The sequence below is a fragment of the Peromyscus leucopus genome, chromosome 5 (genome assembly GCF_004664715.2).
Source record: "Peromyscus leucopus breed LL Stock chromosome 5, UCI_PerLeu_2.1, whole genome shotgun sequence".
NCBI classification, from domain to species: Eukaryota; Metazoa; Chordata; class Mammalia; order Rodentia; family Cricetidae; genus Peromyscus; species Peromyscus leucopus.
In genome coordinates, this window is record NC_051067.1 from 11,004,077 (window position 1) to 11,021,474 (window position 17,398).

Consider the following 17,398-nt stretch of genomic DNA (forward strand, 5'->3'; position numbering starts at 1 on the left):
TGCTGGGCCCAGTGTGAGTGGCAGCCAGAGAACCCCGGAAGCCAGACCTGGGTAGTAGTCAGGGAACAACTTCCTGCAGAAGTTGGCCAGCTCCTGAAGGATTGGGACTTGTAGACACCCTCAGGAAAAACCGAGTTGTCATTGGGCTTTTAGAAGTAGACAAATGTCACCTCTCCATTGCTCCAGTCTGTGTCTCATTTACTAGTCTGTTTCCTAAACCATTAGAATTGCTGTAGTTCCCAGAAAGCGGGGGAAGGGAGAGAGGGGAAGAGGAGCACTATGGGTCTGAGAGTGGAACATGTTGCCTGGACTTGTTGGACTTGCCATAGTTCCAGGGAAGAAGGGGGAGGGGGAGGGGCCATGTAGGTCCAAGAATAGCGAGGGTCGTCAGGATCACACACAGGAAATCATCAGCGTGTTTGCTTCCCTGAAGGCCGCGGCTTTAGCGTCTTTAAAGAAGTATGGTGTGGGTACCTGTGGACCCCGAGGATTTTATGGCACGTTTGGTAAGTCACATTCGTTTTCAGACTCCCTTGAAGGATCTGTGTGAGTTTGGAGCTCCTTAGGAAGCATTCTTACCCATCAAGCTGAGTGTGTGCACTTTCTTGATTTTCATTTGTTGTGGGTGGGAGCTGTAGGGGAAGAACTGTCGGGCCTGAGGATGTGCAGTGATAGGCTCTCCTGCAGGAGTCCTGACAGACGGCGTAGGAGAGACTGTTCGGGGTGTGCGTGCCAGTTGTTGGGCGCAAGGTCCAGCTGCTGGGGGCTTGCTGTCTGTAGTAATGTGGGGATCCGTGTCTAGTGTCACCATGTTGTGGAACGAAAGGGCAGGCGACAGTGCCGTTCCCACAGGTCGGGTGGCCTCATACCTCACTTTCCTGCTGCCCACTGGCATGAGCTAACAGAGGCCATACCTGGTCAGAAGGCAGGGCGGGCCAAGAGCCCTGGGCAGCGAGTACCACGGAGAAAGGCGAGAACACATTTCCTGGGGTGTGGTTGTAGCTTTTTTCTTTCTGTAATGGAGGTGGAGAGTCCCCAGTGTCTTTGTGTGTGAGACCCCGGGACAGGCTCACTCAGTCCTCAGTGGTGGAAGGTAGCAACTACCAGGAACTTCCCAACTCAGCCTTCAGAGACCTCACTGTGTGTGTGTAGTGCCCTTTGCTTCTGGACTTTAAGTGTTCCGGGGGCTGAATCTTGGAAATAGCCTTCTGACTTGGAAGACTATCTTGTTTCCATTTCTGCATTTTCTGTGTCATAACCCCAGTGGGGAACATGTTTTTATGAAAGAGACCCTTCCTTTGTTTCTTAGTTTGGTGGTTGCCTTATTCATGCTGGAACAGATGAGGAGAGTTGGTTGGTGCCCAGAAGGCTATAGCTAGAACTCAGAGATTCTTACCTCCCATCCTCCTGACTCTTTAGAAGAGAAGGGATGCTTAGGAAGTTCCTCCTCCTCCTCCTCCTCCTCCTCCTCCTCCTCCTCCTCCTCCTCCTCCTCCTCCTCCTCCTCAGTCACACAGTTCATGAATTTCTCCCCTGAAATTAGGCCCGCTGTCCCAACTTCCTAGTCAGGCTCAAATAGCAGGATCAGAGGACTGAGCTCAGACCCAAGCCTCCCCCTGCCCTCTGGTCTAAGGCAAGCGGTGTGGTTTGCTTGCTTTTCACTGGTAGGGACTTGTTTTCTTGGCTAAAAAACAGGAAAAGCTGCTTTTTTGTGACTTGGTGGCTGCCATCTGATTTATGAGGCTTGCTCTCTGAGTTTGCTAGAGTAAAGAAGCTTTCTTCTTCAGAGTCTGTAGTAGTTTTTATTTGTGTGGCCCTGACTGCTGCTTAGGAGTTAATCTGGGAAGACAGATGAGATAGATTTCTCCAGAGCTGTGAAAATACAGTTAGAAAGGCCCAGTTCCCTCTGAGTACTCAATGCTCTTCACTTAGTGCCCCTCACTGAGTAACCTGGTCCAGATGCAGAGTCCAGGCCTTACCCCACCTACCCAGTCCTCCCAGTCACCATCTCCCCCAGAAACAAAGCCAGCCGCCATCAGTCCTCTTGTTGGCCCTGACACAGGCTTTTCTTCAGCATGTGCGGATGACTTCTGTACATGTATATTTCTCCCATTTTTTCAAAAATAAAACTGTTTTACACATTGTTCTATGCTCTGATTTTTGCTTGCTTTCTTTTTCAATTTTTAATTTATTTTTATACACTATATTTTGATCATGTTCCCTCCCCCAACTCCTCCCAGATTCTACCCAAGTTCATGTTCATTTTCTCTCAAAAAAAGAATGAAAAAAAGTAAGACAACAGAATGCCCGAACAAAGCAAAACAAAATCAAAAGTCCACCCCACCCTCCCCAGAAACAGATTTGTTTTGTGTTTGCCAGTTACACCTGGGCGTGGGACCTGTCCTGCAGTGTGGTTAATAGACCCAGTAACACTCCACTGGAGACCATGGCGTTTCCCTTTGCCAAGCAGGTGTCAGATGTAAATAGCTTTGTAGTTGGCCTGGGCTGTGCTTTAATGTGGATGTGAATGTGTTTGGGTTTCTGTGACACTAGAGAAAAACCACAGCCTTGTGAGAAGTGTGGGCACACACAAGTCTCCACTGAACTGTGCCCAGCCCCCAAACGAGTGTATTTTAGATTTAAATTGGATTTGATTGTTCAGGTGTCTGAATAACCAGCAGAGGCAGAGAGCGAATATACAGTTTTGTGAATACTTGCAGCGACCCTGCAGACCAGTCACTCCCGTGTGTCCTAAAAGCACGCCTGAAGGTCCAGTTGCCCCGGGCTGCAGGCTCCTGTGCAGCGGGGCAGTGGTGTGGGGTGGGACTACACAGTTGTGTGATGGTGGTTCACTCCTTGTTCGGCTTGTTTCCTCTGTGTGTGCGTGTGTGATCTTCGTACTTTTTCTCTTTTCTAGCAGGGTTTTTTTCTGTTTGGTTGGGTGTTCTCCCCTTATTCTGTTTTCTTTTTAACTTTATTTTTTATTTATTCTTTGTGTCTTTCACATCATGCATATCCATCCCATAAATTTCCCAGTCCCTTCACATCTGCCCTCTGCCCTCGCAACCACTCCCCAAAATAAAATAAAATAATATTTAAGAGGGCAAGAAGGAAGACAGAAAATGAAAAGGACAAAATCAATCTTGTCACAAAAGCTGCAGTATGACAAGTGAGTCTCTCAGTAAACCCCTTGTCCATATATCTTTACTAGCAAGAGTCATGGGTCTGGTTCAAGGCCTCTGGTTTCTGCCACACTAGCAATGCTGGGCCCTCTCTGGAGTTCATCTTGGATGTCCTGTTGTTGTCCTGTGTCATGGAGGTCCTGCAGCTTTGGGTCTGCAGGACCGGTCCCTTCACATGCTCCAGCACATCACAGATGGGGTAGATGTTGGGTAGGCCAACTCATAAACCTGTTTCTGGGCCTAGGGAGTTGCAGGGTTGGTCAGCCCTCCAGCTGTCCCCTGTCCTCACCACCAGGGTCTGTTCTGCATTGCCCTGGCTAGTTCACCCCTTGCAAGGATGAGCAAGGGGTGGGGCTAATTCTCCTGCTTTCACGTCCTCAGGGTCAGTTCCCCCACACCTACACCTTCAGGGCCAGCTCTACTGTGTTGCCCAGAGTGCTGCAGCTGATGAGGGGCAGGGACAGCTCTCCCGCTCTTAGGACCTCAGGGCCAGCTTTCCCACCTGCCTCAGGCATTGATGGGCTGGGATGTGGGGGATGGGGCATGTCTTCTCTGCCATGCTGCCACATGACAGGTGAGTGACGTCTCCCCTTATTCTGGAAGCAACTACTTGAATGATTATAGTGACCTGCTTTAGAGTCAGCATTCAGTACAATCTACTTGAGTCATCTCAGGCTGAATTTCAGACCTCTGCAACAGCCCTGCAGTTGAATCACCCGAGTGAGCAGACACATGGCTGGCACCCTTTGCACTGAGCCCTGTAGCAGATGTGGGCACCCTCCTCCTCTCTGTACTTGTTATGTTTACTTGACTACAGCTCAAGGCTTAATTTCTTTCCCTAGACCCACAGAGTGCTTTTAATTTGATACTTTCCTCTTTGCTGTACTCTTGGGCATCTGGTTTCAAAGCTCTCTCCTTTTGAGATCCTCTCTTAACTTGTAGATAATGAACATAAACCTCTTACAGTAGAAGTAACTTTCCTTGCTCAAGTATCCCCCTAGGCCTGTGAGATGGCTCAGTGTTAGGGCGCTGCTGCCCAGCCCCAAGGCCTGAGGTAGACCCTAGAACACACGGTGGGAAGAGAGAACTGACCCTTCAGTCATGCTCTGACCGTGACAGATGCACCATGGCACACCTGTACCCACACGCACATACAAAATAAGGTTTTTTAAATTCTCTCTCTCCCTCTCTCTCTCTTTACCATTTATGGTAACATATCTAATAGATGATTAATACAGAAAGACTGTGGAGCGGTGAGTGAGCTGCAGTTTGTCAGATTTTAGAGTAAATGTGGCCTTCCTCCCAGAAGTACGACAGAGGGAACTGAACTCTGAGTCCTTCCAGGGCCCAGCCCACAGCACGCATATCATGTTTAGAAATCACACACTGATTTGTACAGCTAATGTGTGTTGTTAATTGTGGTTTAAAAGTAGATAGAAAGTCATGATTGAAATGTTTCCCACCCACTTCTTTGTGGTTTAGAGCTGAGGATCTAGTCTCCCTCGGTAGTCAGGTCCTGTGTGTTCAGGAGGGTGTGCTGTACCTGTTTGTTCCAGTGTTTCCCTGTGTGCATACACGGAAGCCATTCTTACACGTAACCCTCGCTGGCTTCTTAGTCTCGGTCTGAATCAAAAGACATCACCATGTGACGGACTCAGCAGTGAATGTCCTTGCCTTCCTTCTGTTTTGTGAGAGTAATCAACCGGGCTGCAGCTGGGGCCAGGAAGAGCATGCGCTCTTCAGACTCCTAGATTGGCTGCTGCTTTGCTTCATCATGAGACTGTGGTTTTGTAGATGTGGGGAGCAGTCCTCAGGCACATAGCTTAGAGTATTTCAGTGAGAATAACACGGCGTCCTGGATGTGAGACATTCTTCATGACATTTGAATACACAAGTGCTGTTGTTTTTACTCAATTATATTAATAATTTAGGAAGAATTATGCACGTACGTGCATGCTTTTGTGTTTCTAGGAATTGAACCCAGGGCCATGCACATGCTTGGCAAGCGCTGTACCACTGAACTATATCCCCAGCCCTTTTTTGTAGTTTTATTTTAAAGCAGGGTCTCACTAAGTTGTCCAGGCTGGCCTTAATTTGGGATCTTCTTGCTCAGCCTCCTAAGTAGTCAAGCTAATGTCTCCTCTGTTTTGGGAATTTTCACTCATTTATTTATGTTTGAGAAGGGGCATATGCCACAGCTCCTGTGTGGAGATAGAAAGCAGTTTTCAGGAGTCAGTTCCGCCCAGTCACATGTACATCCTGGAGCTCAAACTCAGGTCATCAGGCCTAGCAGCAAGTTTCTTTGCCTGCTGAGCTGTCTCAGCGGCTCAGAAATATTTTTTTAAAAATGGTATTTATTATTCTGGGCAGTGGTGGCGCACGCCTTTAATCCCAGCACTCAGGAGGCAGAGGCAGGTGGATCTCTGAGTTGGTCTACAGAGCTAATTCCAGGATATCCAGGGCTACACAGAGAAACCCTGTCTCAACCACCTGCCCCCCCCCAAAAAAAAAAACAGGGAAAAGAATAGTATTTACCCCCAAATAGAAAGTTCTTAATAGAAAATATGGTAAATTGAATTTGAACTATTGTGAGATTGGTTGTTTTCTAGTCTTTCCTTTGGAAAACAACCAAGGAGGTTTGCGGTTTCCTCGCTGTTAATGAGGCCGGACAAGCGGCCCTATAGAAAATAAACTTTAACTACTGTAAATCAGTGACTTCATTGGAAGATAAGCGGTAACCAGACTTTTCTTTTTTGAAGTGAAAGCTTTTTTTCTAGATGTTGGTTTAATTGAATACTCTTTCAGAGATGGACACTGTTCTGAGTGTCATCTCATGTTAAATTATTGTCCTCCCAGAAGCCCTTTGAGGAAGGTGTGGCTCTTACTCATGTTTGTCAGAGGAGGTATTGGAGGCATGGAACAGTCTCAGGCTTGTGTGCATGTACACCCAATTATGGGTGCCCAGCTTGAACCTCTGGAGGCTTGGCTGCAGTCTGAGCTGTGGGATAGCTCAGTGGTCAGACCTCATGTCTCAGGTTCTCGGAGGGCTGGAGTGCATTGAATATCAGACATTTTAGGGAGTGGTGGACACAGACCTCCCAGTCCTGGCCTCTTGTCTGCTGATGTGAGTTAGGGAAGGTAATGCTTGAGTTTTACTCCATGCATAGTTGGGGCCTCACTGTCCTGGGTGGATCTGCACACAGAAGACAGGGCCATCTGCAGTCACAGAACAGCCCTTGGTGGTTTTTCCTGCTGCCTCCCTCCCTTGGGTGGGGAGGTGTTCACTCACAAGCTAGCATCAAGAGAAACGAGTTCTGCACTTACCCCTGTTGACCCAGCACAGAACCTGCTCTGCAAGACTGACACCAACCAGAATTGTTAGGTAGGAGGGAAGGCCACAGTTTGAGAAACTTTGGGGACTAGGCAGGTCATTGATTGATTTATCACTCAGATTCTCCATCCCAGTATGCTATACCTGTATGTGTGTGGTGTTCAGTATACACAGTGATGAGCATGCTCTCCTGCAGCTGTGGGGGGGGGGGGGCGGTTCAGTGTAAACACAAATGAGCATGCTCTGACATGCTGTTTCCATTAGCCAAGAGGCTCCCTCTAAAGCCCTGGTACAAGCCCTGGTATGTCCAGTTTTTCAGTCTTATCCCTCACCAGTGACAGGAGTCTGGAAAGCTAAGAAACCTGCATAATAATTGATAGAAATCCCTTTCAGAGTTAGTAAAAATGTTACATCTGCCTCCAAAGTATGGTGTGACTGACTATAGTGTTCTGAAACAGAGATCACAATGAGAGCTTTTAACCATGGTCTGGTGGCCTAGTCTGTCCACCTACCAGCTAAACACTGAAGGTTATGGTGGGCTCCCAGCCAGAGGCAGGGTTGTAGTTGAGGGGTGTCTTTTGCCTGGGCTTCAGAGACACAGGCCATGATGCTGGGGACCCTAGAAAAGGGAAAGAAGATATGTCTATGCCAGCAACTTGTGGGATGACCAGCTGTTAAGTCCTCATGGCTTTCCTCTTTCTGGACTTTTTTCCTGAAGCCTTTCCCCAGTGACATTTCTCTAGCAGCTGAGCAGCCACCTGCCTTAGACTCTACGTGGGATTAATGTCATGGATCTACGACTTGCTGATGCACTTAAGCATAGTCCCGTGAAAGCCACATTAATTTAATGTTGATGTAAGGAAATTATTTAGTCTGTGATTTGATTGTGATAGTTGGCAGTGTATTCTTGTTCCTTACAGTGATATTGTGACCAGTAAGTGTGGAGAAGCATGCTGTGTCACCACTTGCTTGAAATGGGATCTGCTGTTTATTTTCACAAGTCTAGCGCCTTTTAAGGAATCTAGCTAATCTGGGATCTGCCATTGTCACTCCCTGCCATTCTTCACTTGGACAAGGCTTGCCTGGCCATTACTCAGAGTATCCTCAGTGGACACACGCTGACTCCTTCCTCCACTGCTTTGGAATCTGCCTCTACTCCCCTCCCTGCCCCTAATTCCTCCCTCAGTGTCAGGGAGAACCAACCCCCCTGCCTGTCCTGGAGTGCTCCTTGCATGGAGCGTGTGGCTGATCGGGTCCTCCAGGCATGAGCCCACTGTGGTCTTAAGGGTAAATGGATGCTTACATTTCCAGTTCTTTCCTCAGAATGCCTCATTTTAGAGGGACTTTAAAGCTCTAAAGCTGAGCCAGTTGGTGGCAGGCTGTCTCCAAAGGCTGATTGTCCTTCCTTCTGAGCATGAGTTAATTGCTTAGACTATGAATTGAAAGGCCTTAAGGAGCCATGATTGACTAAACATGCCAGTGACTAGATGTCAGTTCAGTATTATAATTTATCCTGTTATGCCAGCGTTCTTTTTCCCCGCTTTTATTGAAAATAATTTTTCTTTTCTCATGTCATATATCCTGATTACAGTTTCCCATCCCATCTGGATCCACTCCTTTTCTGTCTCTCATTAGAAAACAAGCAGACACCAGGCAGCGGGCCTCTTTAACCCCAGCACTCAGGAGACAGAGACAGGTGGGTCTGTGAGTCTGAGGCCAGCCTGCTTACAGAGTGAGTTCCAGGACAGCCAGGGCTATGCAGTGAAATCCTATCTCCAAAATCAAAGCAAAACAGGCCTCTATTATTTAATAATAAAATAAGATAAAAACAAAAACTAACACATCGGAGTTGGACAAGACAAACAAACAAGGAAAAGAGCCCAAGAGAAGGCACAAAAAATCAGAGACTCCCTCATTTGCACAGTCAGGAATCCTGAAAGAACATTAAACTGGATGCCGTAATATGTGGACAACCTGGTGCAGATCCATTCAGGCCCTGTGCTTTCTGCTTTAGTCTCTGAGTTCACATGAGCTTTGATCGGGTTGATTTCGAGGGCCTTGTTTTCTTGGTGTCCTCCATCCTCTCTGGCTCTTACACTCTTTCTGCCTCCTATTCCATGGAGTTCCCTGAGCCCTGAGGGGACTGATTTAATAGAGACACCCTATTTAGCTCTGACTCTCTGCTTGTTGTCTGGTTGTGGGTTCTATTAGCAGGGTTCTCTAGAGTGACGGCACTTATAGAATGAATATATATATATATATATATTGGAATGATTTAGAGGCTGTAGTTGAGCTAATCCAACAATGGCTGGCTCTGAACAGAAAGTCCAAAAATCCAATAGTTGCTCAGTCCACAAGACTGGATGTCTTGACTGGTCTTCATTTCAGTATATGCTGGAATCCCGAAGAAGCAGGCTCCAATGCCAGTGAAGGAATGGATGTGCTAGCAAGGCAAGGGCAAGCAGGCAACAAGCAGAAGCTTCCTTCTCCCATTCCCTTATAAAGGTTTCCAGTGGAAGGTGTGGCCCAGATTAAAGGTGTGTCTTCCCACCTCAAGATCCAGATCAGAGGTGTCTCTTCCCACCTCAAAGGTCCAGACTAGAAGTGAATTCACCCACTTCAAACCAAGCAAAAGCAGTCTCTCACAGATGTGCCCTCCCATTTCTGGATTGTACTCCAGATGTAGTCAAGTTGACAACCTAGAATAGCCATCGTGTGGGTCTCTGTCTATATGTGTTCCCATCTGCTGTAGGAGGAAACTTCTCTGATGATGGCTGAGTAAGGCACTGATCTGTGAGTGCAGCAGAAAGTCTGGTTCCTGACCCCCAGCGGTGTTGGGTATGGGTTCCATCTGGTGGAACGGTCCTTCAGGCCATTCAGGTGCTGGTGACTCCCACGTGCTTTGTGCTAGCATTGCCCTAGCAGATCTTATAGGCAGGACAGAATTGTAGATCAGAGGGTTTGTGGCTGGCTTGGTATTTATGTTTCTCTTTTGGTGGCGTGCAGAGTAGCTTCCTGTACCAAAGATGCTAGAACATGGGGGTGGAGGCTCTGTGTCGGCACAGATGACTTCTTCATCTTCAGTGAGCTGTGCAGGTGTGTCTTCAGCAATGGGGCCTTGTCCTCAGTTTGTGGAGAACAACCTATAGTCTTGGCAACAGCCTGGATTATTTGGGGATTCTCAGGGATCCCTTTGGCCAACAGCTCAATCAAATATAACCCAGTTGGTACTGGAAGCTTCATTTGGTGACAAGAGATGGCCAGTTGGGACTCTGTCTACTCCATTTTGGGGGGATTTCATTTAGATCACCTCCATGTACATATATATTTTAGGAAGCTTCTACTGTATTAGGTTTCCATACTACCCCTCAGGTGGCCCTTAGTTTTAGCTTTCTCTCTTGTATTCCCTCCCTCCTCCTTCTGTTCCAGCGCCCGCCCCCCACCCATGACAATCTAGTCTATTTCTTTTCCTGTACCCTTTAGTCCTTTATGCCCACCCTCTGTGGCTCTGTGGAGTTAGACCAGCATTCTCAAGCTGCTTCTGTACAGACCCCCATTTCTGTCTCTTGGTACTATGAATGTGAGTTCCCTGGTATACTTGGGGGTGGCAGTTGCCACACCTGAGTGCTAACGCAAACTGTGAGAGAAGAGGCCACTTGAGTTCTAGTGTGTCTTGTTGCAGTGTGTGTGAAGCTCTGTGAAGGCCGTTTGTGTAAGTGGTAAAGCCTCAGTAAAGTGGTCAGGGAAGTTGAAGTGGGTAAGGTGAGTAAAGTGTGTGTGTGTGTGTGTGTGTGTGTGTGTGTGGTTTTGTTGTTGTTGCTTTTAATTTAGGGGCTGGTGAAATGGCCTAGTAGGTAAAAGCACTTGCTGCCAAGCCTGGAGACCCAAGTGTGACCCTAGAACTAAAACACAGCATGGAGACAGCCAGCTCTAGCTCTCACCATTGCCCTCTGACCTCCACACGTGGGCTGTGGTGCAAACACAGACAAGCAATAATACATATTTTTAAAGTTGCATTTTATCTATAAGGTGAAAGAGGCAGTAATTAAACTACTGTGTGCTTTTTTTCATTTGTTGGTAAAGGAAAAAGAATTATAAAACAGTTTAATTATTTTTACTTTTTTGTAAAATAGATGTCCATCTGGATTTGGAAGAGCGCCTGGCAAAATTTATGAGGACCGAAGAAGCCATCATTTACTCTTATGGATTTTCCACCATAGCCAGTGCGATTCCTGCATACTCTAAGCGAGGGGATATTGTTTTTGTGTAAGTGCCTTCTCCTACGCTTCTAACCAGATTCCTTCTGAAACAGCACTGTGCTGCCGGGCTCAGCAGGTCCTGCTTTGGAAAAATACCTGCCTAAAGGAAGAAGGAGTCTTCTGGGGTTCTTTGTTTTGTTTTGTTTTTTAACTGGTTTCCCCAGCCAAGAGCTCTGAGACCCTCACCCAAAAGATGCTTGACAGTGCAGTAGTCAGTCTCCTGCTCCATGACTATTTCTGATGTCCAAAAGAGGCTTGTCATCTCCTTCCCTGTCAGCTCTGTGGCCCTGGCATGCCCTGAGTCATGATCACAACCTCACATTGCTTACTGTGTCTGGCCAAGTCACACGCTCCTCATCACTCTCCCCTCTCACTCTCCAGGCCTCTGTGATCTTGCCACGGTGCTTGTTAAGGATAGAGGAAGCTGAGGCAGGGCCAGCGGCTCAGTGCTTAGGAGCACTGGCTGCTATTGCAGAGGATCCAGGTTGGTTCTCGGCACCCACATACCAGCTTACAACTGTCTGTAACTCCAGTTCCAAGGTATTCGATACCCTCTTCCGACTTCCTTAGATACCAGGTACACATATCATGTACATATATATGACCAGACAAACACTCATACACATAAAATAAGTTTAAAAAATCTTTTTACAGTGGGTATAGAAGCCATGAGGTGGGGATGTCCCTGACTGCCCACAGCAAGTCTACAAACGGAGGTGAATTCCCTAGATGCATGGTGTGGCTGTTTACTGTGAGGGGAAAGCCTCTGACTGTGTGGATGATGTCAGCAGCTTCAAGTACATCTTTTTATTATAACAAGCTGTTTTCAAATGATTGCAACTTAAGCACCCTAAACAAAAATAAACTAGTAAGGAAGCTCTGCCCTTGCATCCATTCCTCCCATGTAAATGTTCTTTTTCCCTTTTTTGTGTGTGCTTGTGTGTGGACATACATGTGGAGGCCCAAGATTGATGTTTGCAATTAGCCTGGGTGGTTGTTGTACTTTATTTAATGAGACAGGGCCTCTCAATCAAACCCAGATCTCACTGATACAACTAATCTTGCTAGCCGACCTGCTCTGGGACGCTCTCTTTACAGGTGGCATTTATATGGGTTCTGGAAATCCAAACTCCAGTCCTCATACTCGTAAGGCCAACACTTTAACCACTGAACCATCTCTCCAATCTCCATTTACATTTTTGGGGTATCATATTTACATCTTTCTGTGTTGACTATCTCATCCTACTAAATAGTTATTATTTCAGGGGTTTTGTTCTGGTTTTTAAATTGTACTGAAGATATGAGTGGTTTGTCCTCATTGTTTACAGTGTTAGCATCTCTGTCCCTATGCAGAACGACTCCAGTTAGAATTCTTTCAGGAGATCTGGGTAGACGTAAAGTCTTCCTGCTCTGGCTTGTCTGGGATCATCTACCTCACCTTCACCTTCTCTTCTCTTCTCTTCTTTTTGATTTTTCAAGACAAGGTTTCTCTGTGTAGACCTGGCTTTTTTAGAACTCCCTCTGCAGACCAGGCTGACCTCAAACTCAGACCCACCTGCCTCTGCCTCTGGAGTGCTGGTATTAAAGACATGCACCATCACTGCATCACCCAGCAAAAGAAAGATCAGTCCTGAAAAGAAGTTCAGTCTTTTTGTTTGTTCATTTGGTTTTTGAGAACTCACCTTCATTTCTTTCCTTTTTTAAAAAATTAATTTATTTTTATTTTATGTGCACTCGTGTTTTGCCTGCATGAGTGTCTGTGTGAGGGTTCCAGATCCCCTGGAACTGGAGTTACAGACAGTTGTGAGTGGCCATGTGGACACTGGGAATTGAACCCCGGTCCTCTAGAAAAGCAGCTAGTGCTCTTAATCACTGAGCCATCTCTCTAGCTTCTCACCTTCATTTCTAAATGATAGCTTTGTTGTATAGAGAATTCTTTATTGGAAGTTTCTGCATTTTTAGTTTCTCCATCTAATTGAAAACCTGCACTGTTCTGTCCTGGCTCTAAAGTTTCTGTAGCGAATTCTGCCAGAGACTAATTTGGACACCTTGAAAATCTCTTTCACCTCTTAAGAACCTGGTTGTGAAGTGCTTCCAGGAAGCCTTGACCACGTTGCATCTGACCGGCGATGACGGTTGGCTTTCCTGGACCTGTGGGTTGCACTTGTTGGTTTCCCTTCATAACTATGTGCGAATAGTCTATCCCTGAGCACAGCACTGCTCTCTTGTATTTGACCTTTCCTGATGTTGATACCTTCTGTCACATTTTTTATTTCACTTACTGTGGGTTTTTTTAGCTCAGAGTTCTGTGTGTTTGTTTCCTCTTATCAGGTTTCCATGTTAGAGTACTGAGAAGTTTATCCAAGCTTCCTCAGAGCTCCTTAGTTTTCCTTGGAATGGCTGTTCTGACTCCTCCTGTGAGTCCTCCCACAACCCCTCCTGCGAGTCCTCCCACAACCCCTCCCGCGAGTCCTCCCACAACTCCTCCTGTGAGTCCTCCCACAACCCCTCCTGTGAGTCCTCCCATAACCCCTCCTGCGAGTCCTCCCATAACCCCTCCCGTGAGTCCTCCCACAACTCCTCCTGCGAGTCCTCCTGTAACTCCTCCCGTGACTCCTCCCGTGACTCCTCCCGTAACTCCTCCCGTGACTCCTCCCGTAACTCCTTCTGTGACTCCTCCCGTAACTCCTCCCGTGACTCCTCCCGTGACTCCTCCCGTGACTCTTCCCGTGACTCCTCCTATAACTCCTCCCGTGACTCCTCCTGTAACTCCTCCCGTGACTCCTCCTGTAACTCCTCCCGTGACTCCTCCTGTAACTCCTCCCGTGACTCCTCCCGTAACTCCTCCCGTGACTACTCCTGTAACTCCTCCCGTGACTCCTCCTGTAACTCCTCCCGTGACTCCTCCCGTGACTCCTCCCATAACTCCTCCCGTAACTCCTCCCGTGACTCCTCCCATGACTCCTTCTGTGACTCCTCCCGTGACTCCTCCCGTGACTCCTCCCATGACTCCTCCTGTAACTCCTCCCGTGACTCCTCCCGTAACTCCTCCCGTAACTCCTCCCGTGACTCCTCCCGTGACTCCTCCCGTAACTCCTCCCGTGACTCCTCCTGTAAGTCCTCTTTTGGATTCTCCAATACTGATTACACTTTCTGGCACCTTGTTTTGGTGTAGTGAGGTCAGGAGGTTTTTGTTTCGTTTTTTAAGATTTTTATTTAATTTGTGGGTGTTAGCATGTATATATGTGCACAGCATGTGTACGCAGTGCCCACAGAGGTCAGAAGCGGACATCAAATCCCTTGGAATTGGAGTTAAGAGTGGTCACTAGGCACCATGTACTGTTAGGAATTGAACCCAGGTCTCCTGCAGAGCAGTAGTGCTCTTAATGGCTAACCCCATGCTCCTGCCCAAGGTCTCTGTTTATAGAAGGCTCTTGATGGTTTGGGTGTGAAACATCATCTGGGCACTAACAAGTCATGACTGGTCTTTTCAAGCTGGCTTTGCTGGTGCCTGTCTTTCTAGAATGAGCATTGTGATCCCCAACACCAGGTTTACCAGAAGTGGGCTGTTGTGTTGCCACACTTTGACCACTAGAGGGTGATCCAAGCCCAAATTCATCTCAAATCCGTAAGTGGTAGGTTGCTTAGGGATGAATCAGTAGTACCTAAAAAGGTTAATAAATTTTCAGAAGCCCCTGCCATAAACCCAGGTGTCTTGTCCTCGTAGTCACAGGTATATAGTCAGGCACTACAGGATTCTGTCCAACGTGGCAGAATCATTGTGGATAGATGTACTCTACCTCCTGTGCCACACCTGTGGCCATCAGCGGTGCCAAACTATGTGATACCATAAGGCCCCAAACCTGCACATCACTGGGGACGCACAAGAACACCCCTGCTCTGGACTAAGGGTGACGTGGACTCTTGGCCTGTGGTCAGTGCAGCTGTCATGGGTGATCCTGACTCTTACAGATCACAGATCCAGACTCTTAAAGTCATACACTTAGATAGCCTCTGTTACCAGGAGGTCTCTGTCCTCAGACCTGAAGATGGGCATGGGATTGGGGGAATTAGTGTCTTAGACTCTATGTTAGGTTTCTCCCCATTTGACACTGTGAAGTCATGCCTCTATGCTTTTCTTGTTGTACTTCCATAACAGAGTCTTGGTCCACACTGTAATGGATGAAGGCAGTCCCTTGGCCATCTAGACAGATGCTAAGTGGCTGACACCACGTTGGATTGTGCATGCATTTGACAGCCTGGAGAGCCTGGAGAGACTCGGGTTTCACTGTACCCCTTGTGACTCTTCGTTTGGCCTTACCTGTTTGAGTTTTGCTCACTGTCTTTAACCTTAGGTTTAAGTCATTTTTGTATTGGGGTTTTAGCCAGCTTGTTCATGTAATGTCTTTCTCTTCTCCTGTGACTCCACTGACGTCCTTAGGTTTAAGTCATTTTTGTATTGGGGTTTTAGCCAGCTTGTTCATGTAATGTCTTTCTCTTCTCCTGTGACTCCACTGACATGGATGTTAGATTGCTGTTTTACATCCGCCCCTCCCCACGTCCTCGGAGCTCTGCTCTCTTCTTTCCAGGCCGTTTCTCTCTGACATGTACTGACTCATTTCAATGTGTCTTTCTCTCCACTGATTCTTTCCCTCTGGTCCACTGTGTATCTCATTGGCTAATCTGTTTTTCAGAGCACTTTCTCCGTGTGATTCTCTCTTTGGCTTCTCTTTGCTCAGCTTTCTGCTTGAGTTCACTTGTTCAGATGTGTTGGTGACCGCTCATGGCAGCCTTTTCATCCTGGCCTCTTTGGGTCCACTGCTAAGTCATCTTGGTCTCTGCCATCTTAGTAGTGATACTTGATGGAAGTGCTCAGTTGGAACCCAGGCATTTCCATGTTATGTGGCTCCAGTCTATACTGGCGTGTCCAGCCTGCTGTCCACAGGTCACATGTACCCCAAGGTAGCTATAAATGTGGCCCAACACAAAATTCTAAACTTAAAACATTGTGAGATTTCCCCCCTTCTAACCGAGTTGTGTTTCTGGAGCATGGACTTTACAGATGACAGCATTGCAGTGCCATCTGTTAGGGTTGGCTTCCTCTGACACTGGGGAAATGGGAGGTAGGAGACGACTGTGTCGTCCTGAATGCCAGCGTGTTCAGTCTCAGCCCTTGCTTCAGCCTGGACCCCCAAGGACACTTGCTTCCTTGCTGCTGTGATGGTGACAGTCCTGATTTCCACTGGATTTCCTCATCCAAGTGGAAGATGGGAGGGTGCCTCATTGTTACGACGTTGGGTAGAAGTTTGTGTTCCCAGGGAGGGATGTGGGGTGCCATCGAAATAACCCTTCAAAGGCCAACTGTCTCAAGTTCTTCACTCAACCGCAGCTGGTGCGGGTGAGCTTAAACCAGTTTCCTGTGCTGCTTGGCCATAGTCCCGTGCTCATTGCCCGGCAGCTGTTCCTCCAGCTGACTGCCAGGGGTTTTCCTCGTGGAGGAGTCATGGAGTGATGAGTCAGGTAAACAGAGATGCCACTGACATCAGGTCACCGGTGCTTTTCAAAGTTCTTAGAAAGCGGAGCGTGTGAGTAAGCTCAGATGCCCTCCACAGCATGCACCCTGATTTCAGAGGGTCATGATGTGGCTAGCTGTGTTTCTTGGAAGAGAGAGTGAAGTAGTCACATGAAAAGGCCTTGCAGAGTGAAGAGCAGTGAGTGTGAGTGCTCAAACACTCTGTTTGCTGTGTTTCCGGTAACAGCTGGAGGCTGGTCAACTTACAAAAGCAGGCATTCCTCTTCTGAGAACACTGACAAGTCCCTTTAACCCCAATTTGGTGCCTCTCCTCCTTGCAGGGACAGTGCGGCTTGCTTTGCTATCCAGAAAGGATTACAGGCATCACGCAGTGACATTAAGTTATTTAAGCATAATGATGTAGCTGACCTGGAGCGACTGCTAAAAGAACAAGAGATTGAAGATCAAAAGGTATGATCCTTTTGAAGAACATTATGCAGCTCTTTGTACTTCCTAAGCAGCTGAATTATAGATGAAATGGTAATTTGTCACTGAAAACGTGCCTGCGGATCACATTTGGATACTAAGTAAGGGTGTTCCTGCTTATTAAATGTATTTCAGTTTGGAGAACCTTGTCATATTTAGGGGGAGGAGGTCGAGGTGGCTTTCTCTGGGGGCTGAGGGGAGAGCAGCAGCTTGCCCTTGAGGAGACACAGTACTCTGAGTTCTGTGTAGGAGCTCCAGAACACACGGAGGTGGTAAGGGGGTGCATGGATTAAATTCAGAATATACTTATTTATGCCATCAAATCCTAAGCCCTCCTAAAGCACCTGCTGCCTGTGGGGACCACCTACCTAAAGAGGGAATGCCTGGGAGCCTTGAGCACCCCTAGATGTGGTGATTAGGTAGTGTTTCCCTGTCGTGGAAAGCAGCACTTTAGAGAAAGTGTGTGGATAGGAAAGGCTGAGCTGGTCTGTGGCTCTGCAGCAGGACCGCATGGTGTGTGTACTGTCTTGGAAGCCTGGTTCTCACATCTCAAGCACCCCTTTCAAGTTTGACCTTGCCCAAGCAACTCATTCATAACTATTGTAACTGAGGAAAATGCTCACTGCCT

General features: G+C 47.4%; 1 protein-coding gene across 1 annotated transcript in view; it reads left to right on the forward strand.

Moving 5' to 3' along the window:
* Sptlc1 (serine palmitoyltransferase long chain base subunit 1) overlaps positions 1-17,398 on the forward strand; it is a 48,230-nt gene that overhangs the window by 10,127 nt on the left and 20,705 nt on the right. The window contains exons 5-7 of the mRNA XM_028863788.2: positions 434-506; positions 10,647-10,779; positions 16,626-16,755. Of these exons, the coding sequence (XP_028719621.1) occupies positions 434-506; positions 10,647-10,779; positions 16,626-16,755 (336 nt within the window). The remainder of the gene's footprint in view (positions 1-433; positions 507-10,646; positions 10,780-16,625; positions 16,756-17,398) is intronic.